The sequence below is a fragment of the Esox lucius genome, chromosome 5 (assembly GCF_011004845.1).
Source record: "Esox lucius isolate fEsoLuc1 chromosome 5, fEsoLuc1.pri, whole genome shotgun sequence".
NCBI lineage: Eukaryota > Metazoa > Chordata > Actinopteri > Esociformes > Esocidae > Esox > Esox lucius.
The window spans coordinates 20168284-20190428 of NC_047573.1; the positions used below are offsets into that span (position 1 = coordinate 20168284).

Consider the following 22145-nt stretch of genomic DNA (forward strand, 5'->3'; position numbering starts at 1 on the left):
AGGTTTTGCTAGCGCCGACAAGGTGGCTATTCATTAAGAATTGAACGCATGTGTGTAGGCCAACCTGTTGATACTTTTTCACTCGCTAAAGGATATGAATGTTAAACGTATAATACGGATTAATAAATAGGTTTTGGGGAAAGATATGATTGCACATTCATAAATGTATATTTATTATAGATCACTGCACATTTTGACTCGTAAGAATATGTTCCTTATAACAAAATACATTTCAGAAATAGTCTGTCAATCAATATTATTTTTTGGAAAGCTGAATCGCCATTCAAACTGGTGTAAGCTTTTTCAGTACCTCTTCCAAGCACTGCTCTATAGCAACAAACATAAGGCTAATTCGCATGGTTGGCTATAGTGAAACTAAACCTGTTCTCTCAGGAAGGTTTACTATTCTATTCCTATGATTTTAGAATAACCTTTTATAACGGAAAAAAAGACAAACAGAAAATAAAATAACAGGTGTAATAATGTGAACTACTTTGCAAACACACGCACGGTAGACACATGCAAAATGGTTCAGATTAACTTCCAACCACATCTAACCGATATCTGAAATCATATTTATTGGTTGTCCTTGGACAAACGATCTTCTTGAAATTATAACTCCTGGTAGGCCTACTTGTAACCTGAGTGGGATATACTTGACAGTGTATAGCGTGCATCGCAGTTTAAAATTGGTTCAGGTTAAAGGATCTTAGAAACATTTTACATTTTTCATTATGACATTGCCATGGCCTATTACGGGTAGGCAGATCTGTTATATAGTGTGCAGCATGGATTGCGTCCCAAATAGGCGGCATTTTGTTTCAACTGAGCTAATTGAATAAGGCCGGATGCCCCCAAAAAGCATATTCAGACTAAATTAACCATTAGATAATTTGTTTCTGTGTCACGTTAAATATAATAGAATAACCTTTTGCCTCTAAACAAATCCGTTGATAAGTTTGGAACTTCAATTTGCCAGCGTCTTTGCTGTTCCAAGTAAAGAAGAAAAAAAAACGATTGGAATGAAAAGCGAGATGATTGCATTAAAACGTACAAACACTATTAAATCATATTTAAATATAATTAAAGTTCAAGTAAATTAACTTACATTTTGTCGATAGGCTAGACTGTGTGCACGCTTTTTGCCACAATATATTTGTATACCAACACGTGCAATTTTGATGTGAAAAATGTCTGATGGATTGGAGGAAAATAACAAACTTCTAGAGGTGCAGTAATTCAGGTGGTAATATCTTTCTGGCTGCTGCTGTTTAGGAGTACGTGGCATAGGTAAAGATATGATGGGCGAAAATCCGATAACAATATGATCCTATAAATATCAATACAATTTCTGATGGTAAATGTTAGTGAACATTTGCATGGTGTTCGGGCCTTATAGAAACGATTATTCAAATAATACAAGCAGCTACATTTTGGTCATTTGGTAACACAACGTTGGTTAGAATGGAAGACAGAAAATTATCTGCATTATTTTGAGGGCATGAAGATAATGCGAAGCAAGGGACTGTAGGGTAAAATCCTAGCTCCTGATTGCAATACAAAACAGATAGTACATACGTTTAGGCCAGATGTTCTCGTAGATGGCTACATGCCATTTCTCATAGTCTTCTGATCTGACCTACTCATATCTCATATCCCGAAATCAATAACCCTGTTACTATTCAGTTGCGCGCAAGTGCGAATGCGGAGAATCGCTTCACCAACGAAGGATCTTGTAAAAACTTTGGCAACTAGAGGACCATTATCACATGCTTCTCATGATGATCTTAAACTTCCTAGGGGTGTAGGAAACAGAGGTCATGATTAGTCAAACGAAAATCGAAAACTGCCCAAACCTTAAGTAACTTCACAGAGGCAAATGCTGGAGCCAGCAATATGTTAGGCCCCTTTCTGCTCTGGCCAACCCAGTCTCCTTGTAAATGAGTCAGTCGGTGTAAATGAGACCTATAACATGAAACTGAATTTTTGAAGCGATGGATCAATTCAGCAACCGCGGAAGATGTAGTCTAACAGTTTCCCTAAACACTTCGCACAGATAATGTACAAAGTGCATCATTGTACCAATTGTTGCGTCATGTCCTGCTATACACACACCAAACAGAGGTATTCAATTACTGTTCGACTGAACAGCAGAATGAACTAAACAAGTGACCTACAGTAACTAAGAGCGTGTTATGATTCTAAGTGCCACTTTCCCTCCTTGCCTTTTCAGGCATAACTGTTTCTGTTCACAGAGAATGGCATTACAAAAAATTTACTCAGCGGCAGTTTGTGGTAGAAAATAGCTAAAAAGAAAGTTCATTTAAAAAACACTGTCAGACTACTAAAATGCAAATAATGCACAACTCAGAGGTTATTATCACAGATGGCAAATTCCAGCAGACCACCTAAGATAGCGGCAACAGTGGACCACAAATCACCAACAGAGGACTATTTTGGAGTGTAAAAACAGCGGTCAGATGAATTCTGGTTCACATTGCCATCACGCTGATGTCAATGTGTAGAATGGGCCCCCTACCTGGTGCCAAAGCACAGTTTGGTGGAAGTGGTGTGATGGTGTGGGGAATGTTAGACCCCTTAATAACAATCAAGAAATTTAAAGGACAGTATCTGAGCATTGTTACTAAACACACAACCCTCCATGGCTACAACTTTTTGTCACATTGATACTTCCAGCAAGATAATGAGCTATGTCACAAAGCACACACTGTTTCAGAAGGGTTCTAGGAACATGACAGGAAGTTCAGTTTGTTTAGCCTTTGCAGTCCCCAGATATTAAACCAATAGAGACTCTGTGGATCTTTTTGTTTATTATTAACTAAGACATTTAGCAGACACTTCTGTCATACCATACTTACTGCAGAGGAGGGATTAGATTAATTGGGATCTTAATGATTTAAATATATACAGTATAAGTCTATAGGTTTACATAGCCTATTCATGTTCCGATACATTCCGTTTTATTTTTATTTTATCCTTTAGCTTACTGGCTAGCTGATAATGGCAGATGTTGGCAACTTTAATTCAAATCTGCTCTGAAGTTATCAGTGGTCACAGAGACAGAAATCTTGATTCTATGTTTAGCTGAAATCTTCTGTGTAAAAATGGATTGAAGACAGCATATAACAAAGCACCTAGAGTTCAGTGAGTAGACCAAGGCAAACCTCTGAACACTATGCCTATCAATGATAAGCCAATACTTCTGAATCAGGTGCATTCTTGTGTTTAATACTAGACCTTAATAAGGACCAGGCCTAGACAGTATTCAAATCAAGAAATAATTGATATATTACATATAGTTAAAAATAACTGGTAGATTTAAATATTGTTCTGTTTGATATTTTATTTTAAAACAGTTACAATCAAAAGAGACTTTCGACATTTTTGTAAAAAATATTAAACCCTGAAAATGCGACAGCAATGGTAATTGCTCACAGGTGGAGGCCAATAGTATTTAATTGTGTCCTTGAGAGGGCAATTTGTTTCATCTGGGAAAATGTGAAACCTCCACAGGACAGGAGCTGAATACTTATTCAAGCAACATATTTCAGTTTCTTATTTTTCTTACAAATATTTCCTATCATAAATACAATGTCACCATACATTAATTGATTTGAGTGTTAGTGTTTTAAATACATTATCAAATAACATTTCAATATACTATTTATAATTCAGTAAAATGAGAGAATTTGTCAAGGATCTGAATACAAGCCACTGTGCAATTATCGTATATTTTACTTCTAAACTTGTGAGTATTTATATTTACTAGGGTTTACTGCAGAAAACAATAGCTAGCTAGCATTGTAAGGTTAAGAAAAAAAACATCAGCCAGCAAAGTGAAACCTCTGAATAATTTGACAACAGATGACATCAAAACACACAGGGGAAACACCCTTCAATTATTATGCATACATAACTTTTAAAATAAAAAAAACAAAAAAAAAGGAATTCCCATTAGTCATGATGATATACTGCTAGGTCATACAATTATTCTAAATGTTTTGATGAATGTGACTCATACCATATTCCATAAAAGAAACAGAGATTAACTGAATTATAAAACCACAATGACAAAAGAGCAATTTGCTTTTTGAAGACCCATATCCTGGTAATGTCCAGTGGAGATGTTATTCTTACAGTACAATATTTACCTGTTAACAGGACAGGAGGTGAGGTCTCTAGACCAGGTTGATCACCGTAGGCAGCTCCATGTGGTGGAAAAAGGACTGTAGATATCTCAGCCTGGTAATATGACTCCAAGCTATACACTTGTCATCTAAGCAACAGGTGAGACCTGTATAAAATGCCTAATCTAGTTTGTCCCATTGAGGTAGAAGAGTTACAGTAAGACATAACTGAAAGATTGTTTTTAGGTCCAGTGGTAACGAAAATAAGGATTGACCTGAGCTCCAGTATGAAGTATAATGAACAGGTCTAAGGTTGCTTCCCAAATGGCACCATATTCCCTATACACAGCACTGCTTTTGACCAGGGACCCTTGGGATTTGGTCTTTAACCAGTGTACTGTATGGTAGGGAACATGGAGACATACATGGGCAAGAGAAAGCCTGCGGAGGAAGGGATAAAGGCCAGTTCGCCTTGCCTCAACATGGATGGAATCGAGGAGGTCCAGTCAACGCAGCCTTCGTCTGAGCGGATGTTGTAAACATGACAGGCGGGCAACCGCACTGACTGAGCCCATGAAGCCTGGCCACTGACATTCAATCTACACAGACAGACGGAAAGAGCGAGAGGGAGGAAGAAAGAGAGGGCGAAAACAGGTCGGGGTTGTTTTTTTGTCAGCCTATACTGTAACAGCTGTGCCCAGCCCCTCTACGACATGGAACACTGTATCCATTCCAGGCCCTTTACGAGGAGGACATTATCCCGCCGGGCCCGTCCAGCAGTGTCCTCTAGGAGCGAGCATGGGACAAATAACACGGCCACAGGCCTCTTTGTAAATGAAGGAATGGGAGGGAATGAAATTGGGTCCAAAATGGGACACCGTTCCCTACATAGCGCACAACATTCGACCGGAGTCAGTATTGTATCCGGTCAAAAGTAGTGCACTCGATAGGGAATAGTTTGGCATGTGGGACACAAGCCTCGTTTAATAGATCTGGGTGTAAAATGTAACCAAGCACCAAAACTAGGGGTAAAGAGCGGAAAGGGGCCATGTGTTGCGACTGTGACAGGTGTGGGTTGTTTTCTGCTAAATAGAAGGTATTGGGTGATATTGATATTCATGTGATTAACTTAAAGGATAAGGGTGTCCACTAACCCTATGATTTATAAGGACCTGGACGTTACCAGAGTCTATGGCCGCACCAGCACAATGATCTACCTAGAGGAAAGTCTACTCAAACCTTTGAGACACCACCCGCCCCTGTCATCTTACGTCAGATCCCTCAACGACTCGCTCTGAACGGTCGCTTGAGGACAGAGAGCCTTGTTTGAATGACACCAAGTGTCGATAATCAATACTTGATGACAATCATTAAAAAGCTTCTTAAGTGGATTTCATATTGAAAGTGTGAATGTGACAAAGTTTGGACACAACACTTCGGACAAAGACAACAAATCAAGTGAATCAAACCAAGTGGCTAAATCACAAGGCGTTTAATTTTAACCAGTTCAAGCATTTTAATGGTAAACAGTTGTTTTGATTTTTTGGTTTTGGTAAACCGTTAACAGAGTTAAAGCGGTACATTTACAGCACACAATTTCCCCTGAAATATTCGCTAAACTGAAAAGAAACATGAGAATATAATGTTTCATCACCTTCAAGTAACAAAAATTGCTAAAGTCAAGTAACAACACAAAGAATATCCCATTCAGTGGTTTGATTGATTTAAACACCTCAGATTACTTCGGTCATTAACAAACAGATATTTACGCAAATCAACATACGTTAGTATGTCATATATATTACAGTGTGGTATTAGTGGCCACCAGTTTGTCTTCCTTTCCATCAGTGTTGATAGAATACATGAGATTACAGACTGCGGCCCAATTGCAAAACTCTAGGACCAATTTACAAATGTACTTATTAACAAGTCTTGAACAACATTGGCAGGGACTCCATGGCAGCTTTCCTACACAAATAAATATGTAATATACGCACACATTGAAATAATTACGCTGAAGTCATTTCAGGAATACAAAATATGTGGTTTTCATTGATCAACCGTTGGAGTCATGCTGCTTCAACCGTGTCCCCTTTGTCTTGGGGCATGGAGAGATGCAGTCAGTGATGGAGCGTGTCTCTAGCCGGTCGCTCTCTCTCGGGATTCAACGGCAGAGGAGGGAGACAGTGTTACGGAACACCCGTGCTCAAAACAAGGGGAGGGCGGAGAAAGTAGCAACCGTTTGTTTTGAGCCTTGAAGGTCGGATGTGACAGCGGAGTTCCAAACGTGGCTATCCTAGCTAAGGTGCTGGGGCGAGGCTCAAGGTCTTCGCCGCGCCCGCCGGGTCGGTCCGGGACTTCTTACATGTGAGCGCCAGCAGCAGCAACATCGGCAGGTGCCAGAGACTGCAGAAGAAGAGTTTGCGGGCGGAGGCGCGATCTCCCTTCTGGTAGAAGCGGAAGGCCAGGTAACTGATGTAGAGGTTGATGGGCAGGGACACCAGCGGGAAGGTCCAGGTGGTGACGTCCAACACAGGGCCCAGGCCAGAGACCCCGACCAGGCCCAGACTGTGGCGCAGGGCCACCCTCTTACACATGGCCGGGTGGGTGACGGACATCATGCGGTAGCCCCCTCGGGAGTAGTCTTCACGCAGGTTCCAGCTCAGGGAGTTAAAGTGGGGGAACTGCCAACAGTACAGGAAGCCACCCATCAACAGAGCACCTGTGGGGGGGGTGGGGGAGGGTGGGGCGGGGTGAGAAAAGAGGAGATATTGACAGCGATTACTTTAAACACGTGTCCAGACATCTAAAGTGTGTCACAACACACGTCTTTGTAAAGGAAAGGAAAAAGGAGAATCTTCCAGTATGTGTGTGTGTGTGTTTCGCGCAACCAACAGCCCGGAGGCGCTGAGTTGTGGATCATCCGTGAGCGCTCCAGCGGAATAGGAGACCCGCTCAGGCGGCGTGGTACAAAGAGCTACTCCGCAGAGCTGCCCCAGAGCGTCACATAAGGCTTTTCCTTTGGTTTCGCTCAGCTCGTCTGGCGTTGTGTAAACACCAGCATGGCCCAAATCCCTCAGGAAAACAGGCCTGGAGGCAGCAGAAAGGACTTTGGCCAGAGGCGTCCGCAGCACATCTCTACTAGAAGAGCCCGGATCAATCAGAATTACAGTGGAGCCGGCGGTACCGACACAGGAGATTCTGGACTGATGGAAATAACTACTGACCGTTTAGAAATAACCTTCTCATTGAATTATTATTATTTGTATTATATTTATTATTATGTCTTTGCTTCAAACTCCCCACTATTTTATGTCCAAGCTCTACAAAGCAGTGTCGGAGGGATCTTTTTTACATAAAGGGCATTCATGTCATTGTATTGCACAAGATCAGTCACTGCATCAAGAGGTCCGCAGACAGAACTTCCTCCAAGCGGAAGTGTTTAATGCATTCACATGCATTCACTCCCACGCTCAATAACATTCATCAATAACATTTTGTTGACAGCAAGCCCTAGAAACTTGGCTCAGTAAGTGTAAACTAGTGTGTGTCTGGTTCACGTGAAGATGTGTGTGTGTGTGTGTGTGTATATATATATGTGTGCGTGCGGGCGAAGCGTGGGACTGGGTCATGGAGTATGTAAATAACGGGCTGTTGGTTGCGGGGGTCAGGCCTGGTCATAGAGGTCCTTGTCAACCCTAGAAAAACATACCCGCTCTCTTGTGTTGAACGGTTGTGAAAGAGGTCTGAGGGGGTCGGGCAGAGACTAATAGCAGTGGAATGAAAAGAAACTGTAGAAAACTTTGTCATCGTTCTGTAGACATGCGGATATAGAACATGCTGAAATGCATTCTGGTCCCGTCGCTAACTTGACAGGGATCCAACACATGACACAGCATTTTAAGCTGTCATAACCAACCTGTCACCTATTAACTGGACAGTGGCTGAGTCTCTGTGAGGTGTTATATTTGAACCAGATGATCAGAGTAACGTCCCTCGTACGAAAACCAACATTATCAAGTGTACACAGAGTACTAATACGGACATTGCATACTTTATAAAAGATCACAGATGGTGTTTGGGCCAAAGCTGGAGGTTTGGGTGTAACATTTTATTCCCAATCCCCCATAAACCAACATATTGAGTTTGAACAGCTTGTCATAAACTGACTGCTTTATAGTGAAACATAAGATGGGAAGTATCGTGACTGAATGTGTGGGATAGGACCTTGAAAAAAAAAAAGGAAGAAATAATGTGCAAGTGTCCTCCAGTCCCGTACCTGGGTCCAACGCCCCTGTAGCAGCCGTCCAGCCCATGACGGGAGGGATGGCCCCCACCAGGGACCCGACCCACGTGTTGGTGATGCTGAGTCTCTTCAGGGGGGTGTAACAGCAGGTGTACAGGAAGATGTTGAGGGCCCCCAGGGCCCCGGTAAGAGGGTTCACAGCCAGGGACAGCAGGCTGATGCCAGAGACCCCACAGGCTAGTGCAAAGCCCACCGCATGGAGAGGACTGAAGGAGAGAAAGAAAAGAGAAAAACAAACTGAATATGCATACAGTATACAACCCTGTCTCCAAAAAAGGTGGACTGTGTGAAATGTAAAGAGATGTGCCAATCATTTCAACCCGATATTTAATAGGAAAAAAAATACAACATTAAATGTTGAAACTGAGAAATGTTATTGTTTCTTGAAAAATATATGCCCACTTTGAATTTGATGCCAGAAACATAATTCAAAAAAGCTGAGACGGGGCAACAAAAAAGACTGGAAACGTTGCGTAATACCAAAAAATAAACCTGGCTGGACATCTCACAAGTAATTACTGTAGTTTAGTTGGCAACAGGTTAGTAACATGATAGGGTATAAAAAGAGCATCCCAGAGAGAAACAGTCATTCAGAAGTAAAGATGGAAAGGGGTTCATCACTCTGTGAAAGACTGCAGGCAAATAGTGCAACAATTTAAGAATTACGTTTCTCAACATAAAATTGCAAAGTGTTTGGGGATCTCATCATCTACGTTACACAATACCATTAAAAGATTCAGAGAATCCAGAGAAATCTCTATGGACGGGACAAGGACAACAAAAAAATATTGGATGGCTGTGATCTTTGGATCTCAGGCAGCACTGCATTAAAAACAGTCTGTGAACACAGTATGTCACTGCATCCAAAAATGCTAGTTAAAACTCAACCATGCAAAGAAGAAACCATATATAAACAAGATCCAGAAACGCAGCCCAAGCTCATTTTTAGATGGATTGAGGCGAAGTGGAAAACTGTCCTGTGGTCTGACAAATCAAAATGTGAAATTCCCTTTGGGAATCATGGACAGTGTGTCCTCTGTACTAAAGCAGAGAGAGACCATCTGGCTTCTTATCAGCGCACAGTTCAAAGGCAAGCATCTGTGATGGCATGGGGGTACATACATGCACATCACCTAAGCAGTGATTCTGTTGTGTTCATTTTAACGTGGCGCCCCACCATGGCCAAATCTTTCCCGCCACGTAAAAAAAAAAAAAAAAAAATCTAAATGTTTTGTTTGACAACATTCACATAATTTGTAAGTGTACAAAACCGTTCTTACGGGTATTTAGTGCATTGAGCTATTTTCTTAATGCAATTTTTGAAACGCAGATTGCACTGTCATCAAGTCAGAGACACCAACACGCTCTGTGCAGACGAGCGGAACCACGCAGACAGACGTCCTGACCGTGTTCAAAACAATGCTCCTTCTTTCTTCGCGAAACAAAGTATTTAAGAGTGTTTGCTAGCAGGAAGGCGACGGAGAGATTTAAGCCATTGCAACAAAAGAGAAAGGGGGGAGCACGGGCAAGAGTGACAGGCAACTTTAGTTCAAAGTTGAATTAAATGATGTATTATACGCTTTTCTATGAAGTGTATGCATTACTTAAGCATGCAGGGAAGAGACAGTCTTAATAGTGAGGAACAGAGTGGTGCAGAGTAGAGAGCCAGCAGGGGACATGGAAGGAGAAAGTAGACCAGAGTGGTGCAGAGTAGAGAGCCAGCAGGGGACATGGAAGGAGAAAGTAGACCAGAGTGGTGCAGAGTAGAGAGCCAGCAGGGGACATGGAAGGAGAAAGTAGACCAGAGTGGTGCAGAGTAGAGAGCCAGCAGGGGACATGGAAGGAGAAAGTAGACCAGAGTGGTGCAGAGTAGAGAGCCAGCAGGGGACATGGAAGGAGAAAGTAGACCAGAGTGGTGCAGAGTAGAGAGCCAGCAGGGGACATGGAAGGAGAAAGTAGACCAGAGTGGTGCAGAGTAGAGAGCCAGCAGGGGACATGGAAGGAGAAAGTAGACCAGAGTGGAACAGAGGATAAGAGAGAGCAGAGAGGAGAGGAACGAAGAGATGGAGATAATAGAAGAGGAAGTGAGGGAGGACAGTGATGGAGGGGAGGGGAAGAGAGAAGAGAATAGATGGGAAGGCCTTGCTAATTTCAGCAAGACAATGCCAAAGCACATTCTGCATGTATTACAACAGCATGGCCCCGTAGTAAAGGAGTCTGGGTGTTAAACTGGCCTGTCTGCAGTCCAGACTTGTCACCCATTGAAAACATTTGGCACATTATGAAATGAAAACTATGACAAAGGAGACCCTGAACTGTTGAGCAGCTGAAATCCTATATAAAGTAACAATGGGAAAACATGTCACTGTCAAAACTTCAGCAATTGGTCTCCTCAGTTCCCAAATGCTTACAGAGTGTTGTTGAAAGAAGAGGTGATGCAACACAGTGGTAAACATGACCCTGTACCAACTTTTTTTGAAAAGTGTTACTGGCATCAAATTCAAAACAGGCATTTATTTTCCAAAAACAATAACATTTCGCAGTTGAACATTTAATATGTCGTCTTTGTATTATATTCAATTAAATATTGGGATAAATGATTTGCACATAATTGCATTGTATTTCTATTTGAAATAACCTGGCAATAAAGAGTCCCAACTTCATAGCAAACGGAGTTGTATAATCTCTCCACACTATTTTTAGGGCCCTATAACTTCTGTTACGTATTTTGCCCTAAATACTTTTTTCCAGGTTTCTCCATCATGCTTCCATAAAACAATAACATACACATTGGATATCCATAGTAATGCTTAAGCCAAATCAGGGGCCCAATAAATGTATTCCTAACACAGTTCTCCTTAATTTCAAATCAAACGCCCGGGATATTATTGCACTATGCACAGAATCTCCCCGCAGAGCTGTGGAACAATGTATCTCCTTTATAGTTCCCATAAGCCTCTTGGTGGACTCCCCATCTAGTGCTTTTCTTACCCGGACACTGAGTTTTTGAGGACAGCCTGTTTTTGACAGATTCACAGTTGTGCCATATTCTCTTCATTTCTTAGTAACTGACTTTACTGTGCTCTGGGGGACATCCAATGCCTTGGACATGTTCTTATATCCTAAACATGATTGGTGCTTTTGAAAAACCTGATAATTTCTTGGATTAAACTGAGGTAAGAAAATAATTAAATAAATAAATGTTGATTTCATACAGAAATATATTTAAATATATAGAGATATTTCTTAAAGGTAATCTCACTATTGACAATTGGCGTGATCAGAGAAGTATTTGCAGAACAGGACAAGGCAAAGAAAAGTCTGAAGTATCAACCTCAAGACTAAGATGAGAGCTCATCTGATAAGCGTTTGTCGGGGATAAAAGTAGCCCTTCAAGACAAAGAAACTGTGGCTACGAGGCAATACGCATTACCCACTCCCAGAATAAACCCCTCAACAGAACGAACCACAGAGGCCCTCGCTGTTAACCGAATAAAGACTTCCTTCTCCTCTGTCTTTTATTGAAAGCAGCTAGCTAGCAACCAAGTCCAGAGCTGTTTCAAATTCACAACACTGTAAATTAGAGACAGGTGGTTTGGAGCCTCTTATCTTGACTAAATGTAGCAGGCCTTCTGAAGGGAAAAACAACGCTTGTACTGTCTGTGGATTTTTGGGAGGTATGATATAAATGCCGTTGGTGGTGTCATGTCTGTTTAATGTGGTTGTGGTGTGTGTGGGCTGGGTAATCTCTGTGAAGGTCAAAAAGGTGCAACAGTACTCTAGCCTGGCAGGGGTCAGTGATTTGGCCTTAGTTGTTTGGTCCAGTCGTAACGCTGATAGCCAGTTGAGTGGTCAGCCTTAAACACCAAGCCCCTGTAGCTGGCTGGCTATCACAGGAAACTCAGTCTCCACCAATTAAGGCAAAAAAACTAAAAGTTATACACCAAGTTATAATAGTTCCACACTAATACTATTCATCGAGTTCCAAACATTTCTCAAAGTAACACGAGTCTCAATGTAATTGACTAAATTCTTAGATTAGAGAGACGATGTAGGAAACGGCATGAGGGTGGGGGGCTGGAGGGGGTGTCTTGAGGGGGTGGTTGGTGACAGACAGACAGGCAGGATGGAAGGAAGGAAGGGGCTGGAGGAGAGTGGCAGGCATCCAGGCCTTTCCAATTAGATCAATGAGAAAGACTACAGCGATGTCTCCATGTTCAACTGAAACGAGATCCAAACTAAAGAGAATGAAATGCTGGAGGAGACAGACGACACTGAGTTGAGTCTTTCCTCCCTCTGTCTCATCCCTCACTCTCCTTTCTTACGCCATTCCTTCACTCCCCCTTCCTCGGTCTCACCCCTCTCCACAACGAGTCAATGTCAATGAGATTTCAATAATCACTGAATACATATACACCAGTAAGCTCTACTCTCTCTCCTAAGCAATATTTATTATTTTACTAAAGGCGAAATCTGGCCCCGGTCCAAGAAGCCTCAGGGAAAGGTTGGATGGAGAGGGCATGTCTGACAAGGACTGGGGCTTTAATCTGTGTCCCAATTGTCCCCCCTTCTCCAGAGTGCACTACATTGGTTCTGGTCATTTAGGGGAGCCACTGGGTTTGCTGTTACGACCACCCAGATGGTCCATGTTGGGCCACAAGTCAGACACACTCCTCTGTGTCATCAACAACAGCCGGGCTGTGCCGGCACCAACGTCTGTTTAGAGAACCGCCGGCCGGCTAAATGGTCAACACGAGGAGTGTCCCTTTAACCAACGTGTCAGGGCGGAGGGGGTCAAAGTTCAACAACACATAATCGCAAGCTGTTAGGGTCATCTTAGATAGCCCTGAGTTGTGTCAGCTTGGTTCATGGCCAGAACAAAACAAGGCCTTTAAACCAAACATGGACTGATCCCAGGCCTGTTAGCAGAATTATCTTGTCCCTCATCAACAAATCACCAACCATTGTTGTCAGAGAAACAAACAGGCAGGGAGCTGAGGTGGTCCCGTCCGGTAAGAGCCAAGACAACGAAGGCATACTTGGCACGGCCTGTGTTTCTGTGTGAGACCCTGGTGGTACTACAGAGAGTAAACCACGCTGCGTCGTTTTACTGTGTCAGACCGAGAGAAGCGTAACGACGCGACTGGTTCAATGAGCCCGAACAGACATGTTATCAGACATCTAAACAGCAGAGAGAGAGAATGAGAGAGAGAGAGAGAGAGAGAGAGAGAGAGAGAGAGAGAGAGAGAAAAAGAGACAGACACATAGATCCAGAGACAGACAGACTGACAAAGAAACAGAGAGAGAAACAAAGTGAGAGAGAGACATAGAGAGACCGAGTGAAAGACAGAGCCGAGGTAACCCAGCCTAAAGCAGCCTCCCAACCTGCCAACAGCAGCTGGATACCTTGAAGCACTATTCCTGATTTAATATTGCATCAACCTGCATGACTTCTGGCTCTACTCCACTACTCTCTTCAGTCGTCAGGCCGACCTGGCCTTGGCACCACAACTAATGGGGAAGAGAGTGGAAATGGATATATGATTGTGTGGTGCGCTCCGCAGTCCTAGTCTTTTATTTATTTAACATGCACCCATGTTGCTCTCAGGGCCCCTCCATCAGAGGACATAGGCAATAGCATAGCTGCTGTGGCGCCAAGTGGCCGGATCCTATTACGCCGCTGGTAATAGCCCACTACACGGACAAGATCAGATCACCTAAACCAGGCCTGAACCCACTAGAGGGACAAAACGCTTCTGGTTCCTGTTTCTACCAGCTAGTTACTGACATCACCTGGAGTCAAGTCTGAATTGGTCTCCTGTTAGAAGAGGATGAAAACCAGAACTGTTTTGGCCCTCGAGGAAAAGAGTTGTAAACCCCTGAACTACATGATAGCATGATGCTTTCGGTATCCTGTTCTCAGTCAAAACAAAGGGTTACAAGTCAAGGAAGTCCATCTTGATAATATGCAGCATGTGTGTGGAATTGTTGTGACTGAGGCAGGGGGGACAAAAACAAAAAGACAGCAAGGTTACCACTCCATGACCTATAGAGTGCACGAGGGCAGTCGTGACCAGAACCCTAAGGAGAGTGCACTACATAGGACAGGGAACCCTAAGGAGAGTGCACTACATAGGACAGGGAACCCTAAGGAGAGTGCACTACATAGGACAGGGAACCCTAAGGAGAGTGCACTACATAGGACAGGGAACCCTAAGGAGAGTGCACTACATAGGACAGGGAACCCTAAGGAGAGTGCACTACATAGGACAGGGAACCCTAAGGAGAGTGAACTACATAGGACAGGGAACCCTAAGGAGAGTGCACTACACAGGACAGGGAATCCTAAGGAGAGTGAACTACATAGGACAGGGAACCCTAAGGAGAGTGCACTACATAGGACAGGAAACCCTAAGGAGAGTGCACTACATAGGACAGGGAACCCTAAGGAGAGTGCACTACATAGGACAGGGAACCCTAAGGAGAGTGCACTACATAGGACAGGGAACCCTAAGGAGAGTGAACTACATAGGACAGGGAATCCTAAGGAGAGTGAACTACATAGGACAGGGAACCCTAAGGAGAGTGCACTACATAGGACAGGGAATCCTAAGGAGAGTGAACTACATAGGACAGGGAACCCTAAGGAGATTGCACTACATAGGACAGGGAACCCTAAGGAGAGTGAACTACATAGGACTGGGAACCCTAAGGAGAGTGAACTACATAGGACAGGGAACCCTAAGGAGAGTGAACTACATAGGACAGGGAACCCTAAGGAGAGTGAACTACATAGGACAGGGAATCCTAAGGAGAGTGAACTACATAGGACAGGGAACCCTAAGGAGATTGAACTACATAGGACAGGGAATCCTAAGGAGAGTGAACTACATAGGACCGGGAACCCTAAGGAGATTGCACTACATAGGACAGGGAACCCTAAGGAGAGTGAACTACATAGGACAGGGAACCCTAAGGAGATTGAACTACATAGGACAGGGAACCCTAAGGAGATTGAACTACATAGGACAGGGATCCCTAAGGAGAGTGAACTACATAGGACAGGGATCCCTAAGGAGAGTGAACTACATAGGACAGGGAATCCTAAGGAGATTGAACTACATAGGACAGGGATCCCTAAGGAGAGTGAACTACATAGGACAGGGAACCCTAAGGAGATTGAACTACATAGGACAGGGATCCCTAAGGAGAGTGAACTACATAGGACAGGGATCCCTAAGGAGAGTGAACTACATAGGACAGGGTGCCATTTGGGAAGAATAATGGTTTACCTGATCTGTCCTCTGACCAGGGGCCGATTCTTTGTGCGGTTCATGTTGGAGTCAAACGGCACCTCAAAGTACTGTGGAGGGAAGACAGTAAGGGTTTAGAGAGAATAGTAGGGGTTTAGAACATTAGGGATTTAGAAAGAAGAGTAGAGGTTTAGTAAAGACTGAAGGGGTTTAGAGAGGAGACGAGGGGTTTAGTAAAGACAGGAAGGGTTTAGAGAGGTGTTTAGTGAGGACAGTATGGGTTCAGAGGGGACAGTATGGGTTCAGAGGGGACAGTATGGGTTCAGAGGGGACAGTATGGGTTCAGAGGGGACAGTATGGGTTCAGAGGGGACAGTATGGGTTCAGAGGGGACAGTATGGGGTTCAGAGGGGACAGTATGGGGTTCAGAGGGGACATTGTGGGTTCAGAGGGGACATTGTGGGTTCAGAGGGGACAGTGTGGGTTCAGAGGGGACAGTGTGGGTTCAGAGGGGACAGTGTGGGTTCAGAGGGGACAGTGTGGGATTCAGATGGGACAGTATGGGATTAGAGGGGACAGGAAGGGATGTGTGAGGACAGTATGGGATTAGAGGGGACAGGAAGGGATGTGTGAGGACAGTAGTGAGGGGTATAGAGGACAGGAAGAACACACCGACACACTGACATCCATCCATCCACTCTCAGAGTTGTAACAAAGGCCTTTCAAGATCTTCTCTGTAACTAATAATCCTGCCTGAATCTGAAGCCCACTGCCACCACCCCACAGACCCCTGGTCAGTGGTACTGTCAGGACACCACCTCTCTGGTACCACCACCCCACAGACCCCTGGTCAGTGGTACTGTCAGGACACCACCTCTCTGGTACCACCACCCCACAGACCCCTGGTCAGTGGTACTGTCAGGACACCACCTCTCTGGTACCACCACCCCACAGACCCCTGGTCAGTGGTACCGTCAGAACCTAGTGGTGTTCTAAATGATATCATATTGAACTGAACACACAGATACAATACAGTGATACAGGCTTTCGTCACAGATCAACAGTGGAACTGTACAACTCTAGGCATGTCCCTGGCAAATCTCTGAACAGCAGCCCTTTATATCGCGACACAGGGACTGAAAGAAATGTGCTGGGGGACGGTTATGTGGAAAAATGACTTATTTCTGTTTTATGATCCCTGCTTCAAACTGGCCTCACGAGATCAGCCAAGATGCTAAAACGTGAACACCTGGGGCGCTTAAACCCAGAAACCAGCTAATCTGTGTGTGTGTGCGTGCGTGCGTGCGTGTGCACGAGCTAGTACCCAAATGAAGAAACCAGAGCACTCACACAGAGCCCAGACAAAAAGAGAACATCAAGTTTATTTTTTTTCTGTAACCAAAACCAAATAAATGATAACCAAAACAAACTTTGCGCCTAATCCTCCAAAATCTACAGGACGCCAAAAATTATAATGCTCCAAAGGTGAAATACGTTTCATATGGAATACATTTCCATTTTGCCGAAGGTGTCGGGTAGTACCACTCCAATTGCACAGCAAAGAGTGAAAAGAATATGCATTCATTTGGACCAGGGTGCCACTGCTTAGCCTGGTTGTTGTGAATGGATCGTCCTGACATGATACGCTGCGCACTCAGGAAAACCTATTTGGATAGATGAGCGAGTGCATGGAAACTCTGACTCTTTACATTAGTGAAATTATGAAAGACCAAATCTATGTCCCAAATCGCTCTATCAGGTAGGTCTAACAGGTGGCAACTCTGGCCCTGAGGTCTAGACTGCAGTTGGGGTGGATAATTTACGTCTTTCATTTTGTTCCAGGGGCCTCCAGCAGCCAGCGAAGTGTGTAACACAAGCCCACAACCATCCGAAGTGATAAACTTAGTGGTGGGATAAGTTAAGCTCCTCGCGCTCCATATAAAGCCAGCTCTGCTCCAGCCGTGGTCCACTTATCTGACCGGTACTGACCGGACTGTTTGGCTTTGAAAAAACGATTAGAGAAATGTGCATTGTTTGAATGTTTGCATTAGCTTTGTCGGAGTGCCAGAAGGGTGGAGTGCACACTACAGAAATATTCTACTGGCCCATTAACTCAGACAAGCTCAAACACAGATAATGTACAGTGGATTTAAAAAGTCTACACACCCCTGTTAAAATGCCAGGTTCTTGTTATGTAAAAGAATGAGCTATAATGTGAACAATTCATTTGAAAAACAAACTGAAATCTTTGAGGAGGAAAAATAAAAAACTCACAATAACCTGGTTGCATAAGTGTGCACACTCTTAAACTAATACTTTGTTGAAGCACCTTTTGATTTTATTACAGCAATCAGACTTTTTGGGTAGAAGTCTATTAGCATGGCACATCTTGACGTGGCAATATTTGCCCACTCTTCTTTGCAAAAGCGCTCCAAATCTGTCAAGATTGCGAGGACATCTCCGGTGCACAGCCTTCTTCAGATCAACTCACAGATGTTCAATTGGATTCAGGTCTGGGCTCTGGCTGGGCCATTCCAAAACGTTAATCTTCTTCTGGTGAAGCCATGCTTTTGTGGATTTGGATGTGTGCTTTGGGTTGTTGTCGTGCTGAAAGGTGAACTTCCTCTACATCTTCAGCTTTCTAACGGACGCCTGAAAGTTTTGTGCCAAAATTGCCTGGTATTTGGAACTGTTCATAATTCCCTCCACCCTGACTAGGGCCCCGGTTCCAGCTGAAGAAAAACAGCCCCAAAGCATGATGCTGCCACCACCATGCTTCACTCTGGGTATGGTGTTCTTTGAGTGATGTGCAGTGTTGTTTTTGCGCCAAACATAACTTTTGGAATTATGGCCAAAAAATTCAACCTTGGTTTCATCAGACCAAAACACATTTTCCAACGTGCTTTTGGGAGACTTAATGTTTCTTTTGGCAAACTTCAGCCAGGCTTGGATGTTTTTCTTTGTAAGAAAATGCTTCCGTCTTGCCACCCTCTCCATAGTCCATTAATATGAAGAATACGGGAGACTGGGAGACACATGTAGCACACAGCCAGTACTTGCCAGAAATTCCTGCAGTTCCTTTAATGTGGCTGTAGGCCTCTTGGAAGCCTCCCTGACCAGTTTTCTTCTTGTCTTTTCATAACTTTTGGAGGGACGTCCAGTTCTTGGTAATGTCTCTGTTGTGCCATATTTTCTCCACTTGATGATTACTGTCTTCACTGTGTTCCATGGTATATCTAATGCTATGGAAATTCTTTTGTACCCTTCTCCTGACTGTATATTTCAACAATGAGATCCCTCTGAAGCTTTGAAAGCTCTCTACGGACCATGGCTTTTGCTCTGAGATGCAACTAAGAAAATGTCAGGAAAATCCTACTAGAACAGCTAACCTTTATTTGTGATTAATCAGAGTCACTTTAAATGATGGCAGGTGTGTAATGACTTCTATTTAACATGAGTTTGAATGTGATTGGTTAATTCTGAACACAGCCACATCCGAAGTTATTAAAGGGTGTGCACTCTTATGCAACCAGGTTATTGGTTATTTAAATGTTTCCACCTCGAAGATTTCAGTTTGTTTTTCAATTGAATTGTTCACATTATAGGTCACATTAAAAGTGGAAAAAGTTCTGACATGATTTATCTTTGACTCATTCTTTTACATCACAAAAACCTGGGATTTTAAAAGGGGTGTGTAGACTTTCTATATCGACTGTGTTTTAAAGGGAAATACTATGAGCCACAATCTGCCGTGCCGGGGACCGATGCCGAGCCAAGCCAGCCTGCATTAGGAACAGCTGCGGTTCGGCTCTGGGACCTGGGGCTCAGGCTGAGGTGTTGATTCTATTTCCTGGGTCAGGAAACGCGTCAGGAGGTCAGGGGCCGTGGGACGAGGGGAAAAAGCGAGAGGGAGAGTGTAGGAGAGGGAGTAAGAGAACCAGTGCCGGGGCGAGAGCAGAGCCGGCCCTCAGGCAGGCAAACAGCTCTAAAGGAACACTGACTGGTCACGCGAAAACACAAGAGAATCGTTTCTGTTTCCAATAACATGGCCATCCTGACCTGCACATAAAACTCTGACATCCACATAGCTGGACCTCAATGTGGTTAACTCTCTGCTCCCTTCAGGCCTGTGAACAACACCGGGAGTGTAAACCAGACCTGCTGAGCATCCCAACTCTGTTCTCTCTTATAGTGTGTGGATGATGGGCGGTGATAAACCGCAATGCGACTAGCTAGTAACAGCACTTCAGTCTTCCTCAGTCAACAATTTGGGGATTTCTTTTTCCTGAATGCCTATCTGTATCTATATTTACATTGTATTACAGTGATCTTGCTGATATGTCTACTCTGAAAATGTTTTATCCAATACAACCAAACCTTTTGCTTGCTTGCCTGACTTGTGGAGGTATGATTACCTGTTCAATATGATTATTTGACAAAGTGTTACATATAGGTTGTGGGATTTGTTTGGACAATCAGTACTTGTACATGTAGCAGTGTTGATGTACCACACAGGCTTAAGCTTCTATTGAGGAACAACGGTGTTAGTATTTTTCTCATCTCATGAAAGAAATGCTGCGGAAGTTGAGGGCAAACAGGAGCAGCTACGTTTTCAGTATTGCATTTTGTATTTTTTTAAGTATCAACTTATGGTGACAAGGGTTGGGGAGGTGTGACGCTATTATTATATATAATATGTATATATATATTTTTTTTAATACATTTATTTTTCATTTGCAATTGAAAATTCACACCAGGCATACCAAAAATAATAATAATAATACTAAGTTTTAGAAAATAACTTGTAAACTAATATTTCAAATTTTGTCTAAGAGTTTAACAATGTATTTTAATTCTGCGGTGGTCATGACCTCACACATAGAGCAATTTCAATAAGAGAACCAAAAATGAATGACGATGTCAGAGTTGACCCACAAACAACTACATTTAAAAAAAACAAAATTCACATGGAACTAATACATTTTGTAGGCTATAACAAAAAACTAACATTGGCTAAGGCAAATGACAAAATGGCATAGCCTTTAATTGTTAATTGAGGTTATAGCTGGAAAGTCGTCACTTCTGATTGTCAATTTGTCTCCTGAAAAGAGAGCTTTGGAAATCACAAATAGGTATAAAATTAATATTCTAGTTTGTGCATGATCTTAAAGATAGGATAATATAAGAGATATAATACTTTTTATGAATGTAGGATTAGCCTAATGAGAATACATGGCCTATCATATAAATAAGCCTAACAGTTTCTTTAGACCTTGTTTAAAATCTTTTACAAGAGTATATTATCCAGATTCACAAAATATATGGACTCAATTAACACTGTAGTTTTGCAACTTTTTATAAAACAATGTTAATAACTTAAGTCTATTATATTTAATTGTTCCCTGATTATTTTCTGTCGGTGTGTTCTTCCTGTCCACATGTGTGGATGTGTCAGTGGGATGTGTCATCCCAGGCCCAACACTATTTCTGACGCAAAACTATTCATCACGACAAAATCCACAATATAACAAGCAAACGGAGTTGAGATGCACAACGAAAAGCAGATCAGCGTGTCGCTGAACACAGCCCTGATGTTTGGAAACCACTCACACACCTAACCATCCACACACACACACTAAGTTCGGCTGTGTGTCTACAGAGCCCTGGCTTGGTGTGGATGTCATAGCTGCTCAGCAAGCCTCCTGTGTGTCGTCATTTAACAGTTGGTCCCATTCTATTGTTCTTTCTTCCTCCCTCTCGGCCTTTCAAGCTGTAGAGGACTCATCTGGATCACATCACTAGCAGCCCTCTCCCCATCATGTCATTACTTCCCCCTAACCCTAGAGTCCCATATGCTACAACCTAACAATTACGCCAATTACGTGTTCGTGTTCGTGTGTGTGTGTGTGTGTGTGTGTTTGTCGGTAAATAGGTCCGAGTAGTTGAAGAGAGCATCTGTTTAAAGAGAATGAGTGTCAGATCTTTATATCGAATAACACAACCGCCCAACTTAACCAATCCTTATTTGTGTTCTTCCTGTAGAAGATGATGCTAAGAGGGATGACCCCAGAGAGGTCAGAAAAACAAAAAGTTCCAGAATGAGACGACAAATTACATCTAGTTTGGTTAGCGAGACATTTTAATACATTCTAGTGAAGAAATAATATAAGAGGAAGATGTTACATGGCCAGTATAGCAAAGCGTTGTTTTTGGGCAGGATGAATCGTGGAGGGCCTGTATACTAGTGATGGCCAAATGAGGCTTCATTAGCTTTATTTTAGCAGCAGGATATTATACTGGCAGGACTCAGATTTTCTTTATCACAATATAAGCCATCATTGCAATTTGTAAGGCAGTATAGTTCATCTAGTCTGTAAAAATGAACAGATAAAAACAACATTGGAACGGACATTAAACATAAAATGTACCGACTAGATTT

General features: G+C 43.0%; 1 protein-coding gene across 1 annotated transcript in view; it reads right to left on the reverse strand.

The window, feature by feature from the left end:
- Window positions 1-5602: 5602 nt before the first annotated feature.
- LOC105021168 (protoheme IX farnesyltransferase, mitochondrial) overlaps window positions 5603-22145 on the reverse strand; it is a 45744-nt gene continuing 29201 nt past the window's right edge. Inside the window, exons 5-7 of the mRNA XM_029120119.2 lie at window positions 15747-15817; window positions 8428-8660; window positions 5603-6870 (exon numbers count right to left, since the gene is read on the reverse strand). Coding sequence (XP_028975952.2) covers window positions 6449-6870; window positions 8428-8660; window positions 15747-15817 — 726 coding nt within the window. The 3' untranslated portion in view covers window positions 5603-6448. The remainder of the gene's footprint in view (window positions 6871-8427; window positions 8661-15746; window positions 15818-22145) is intronic.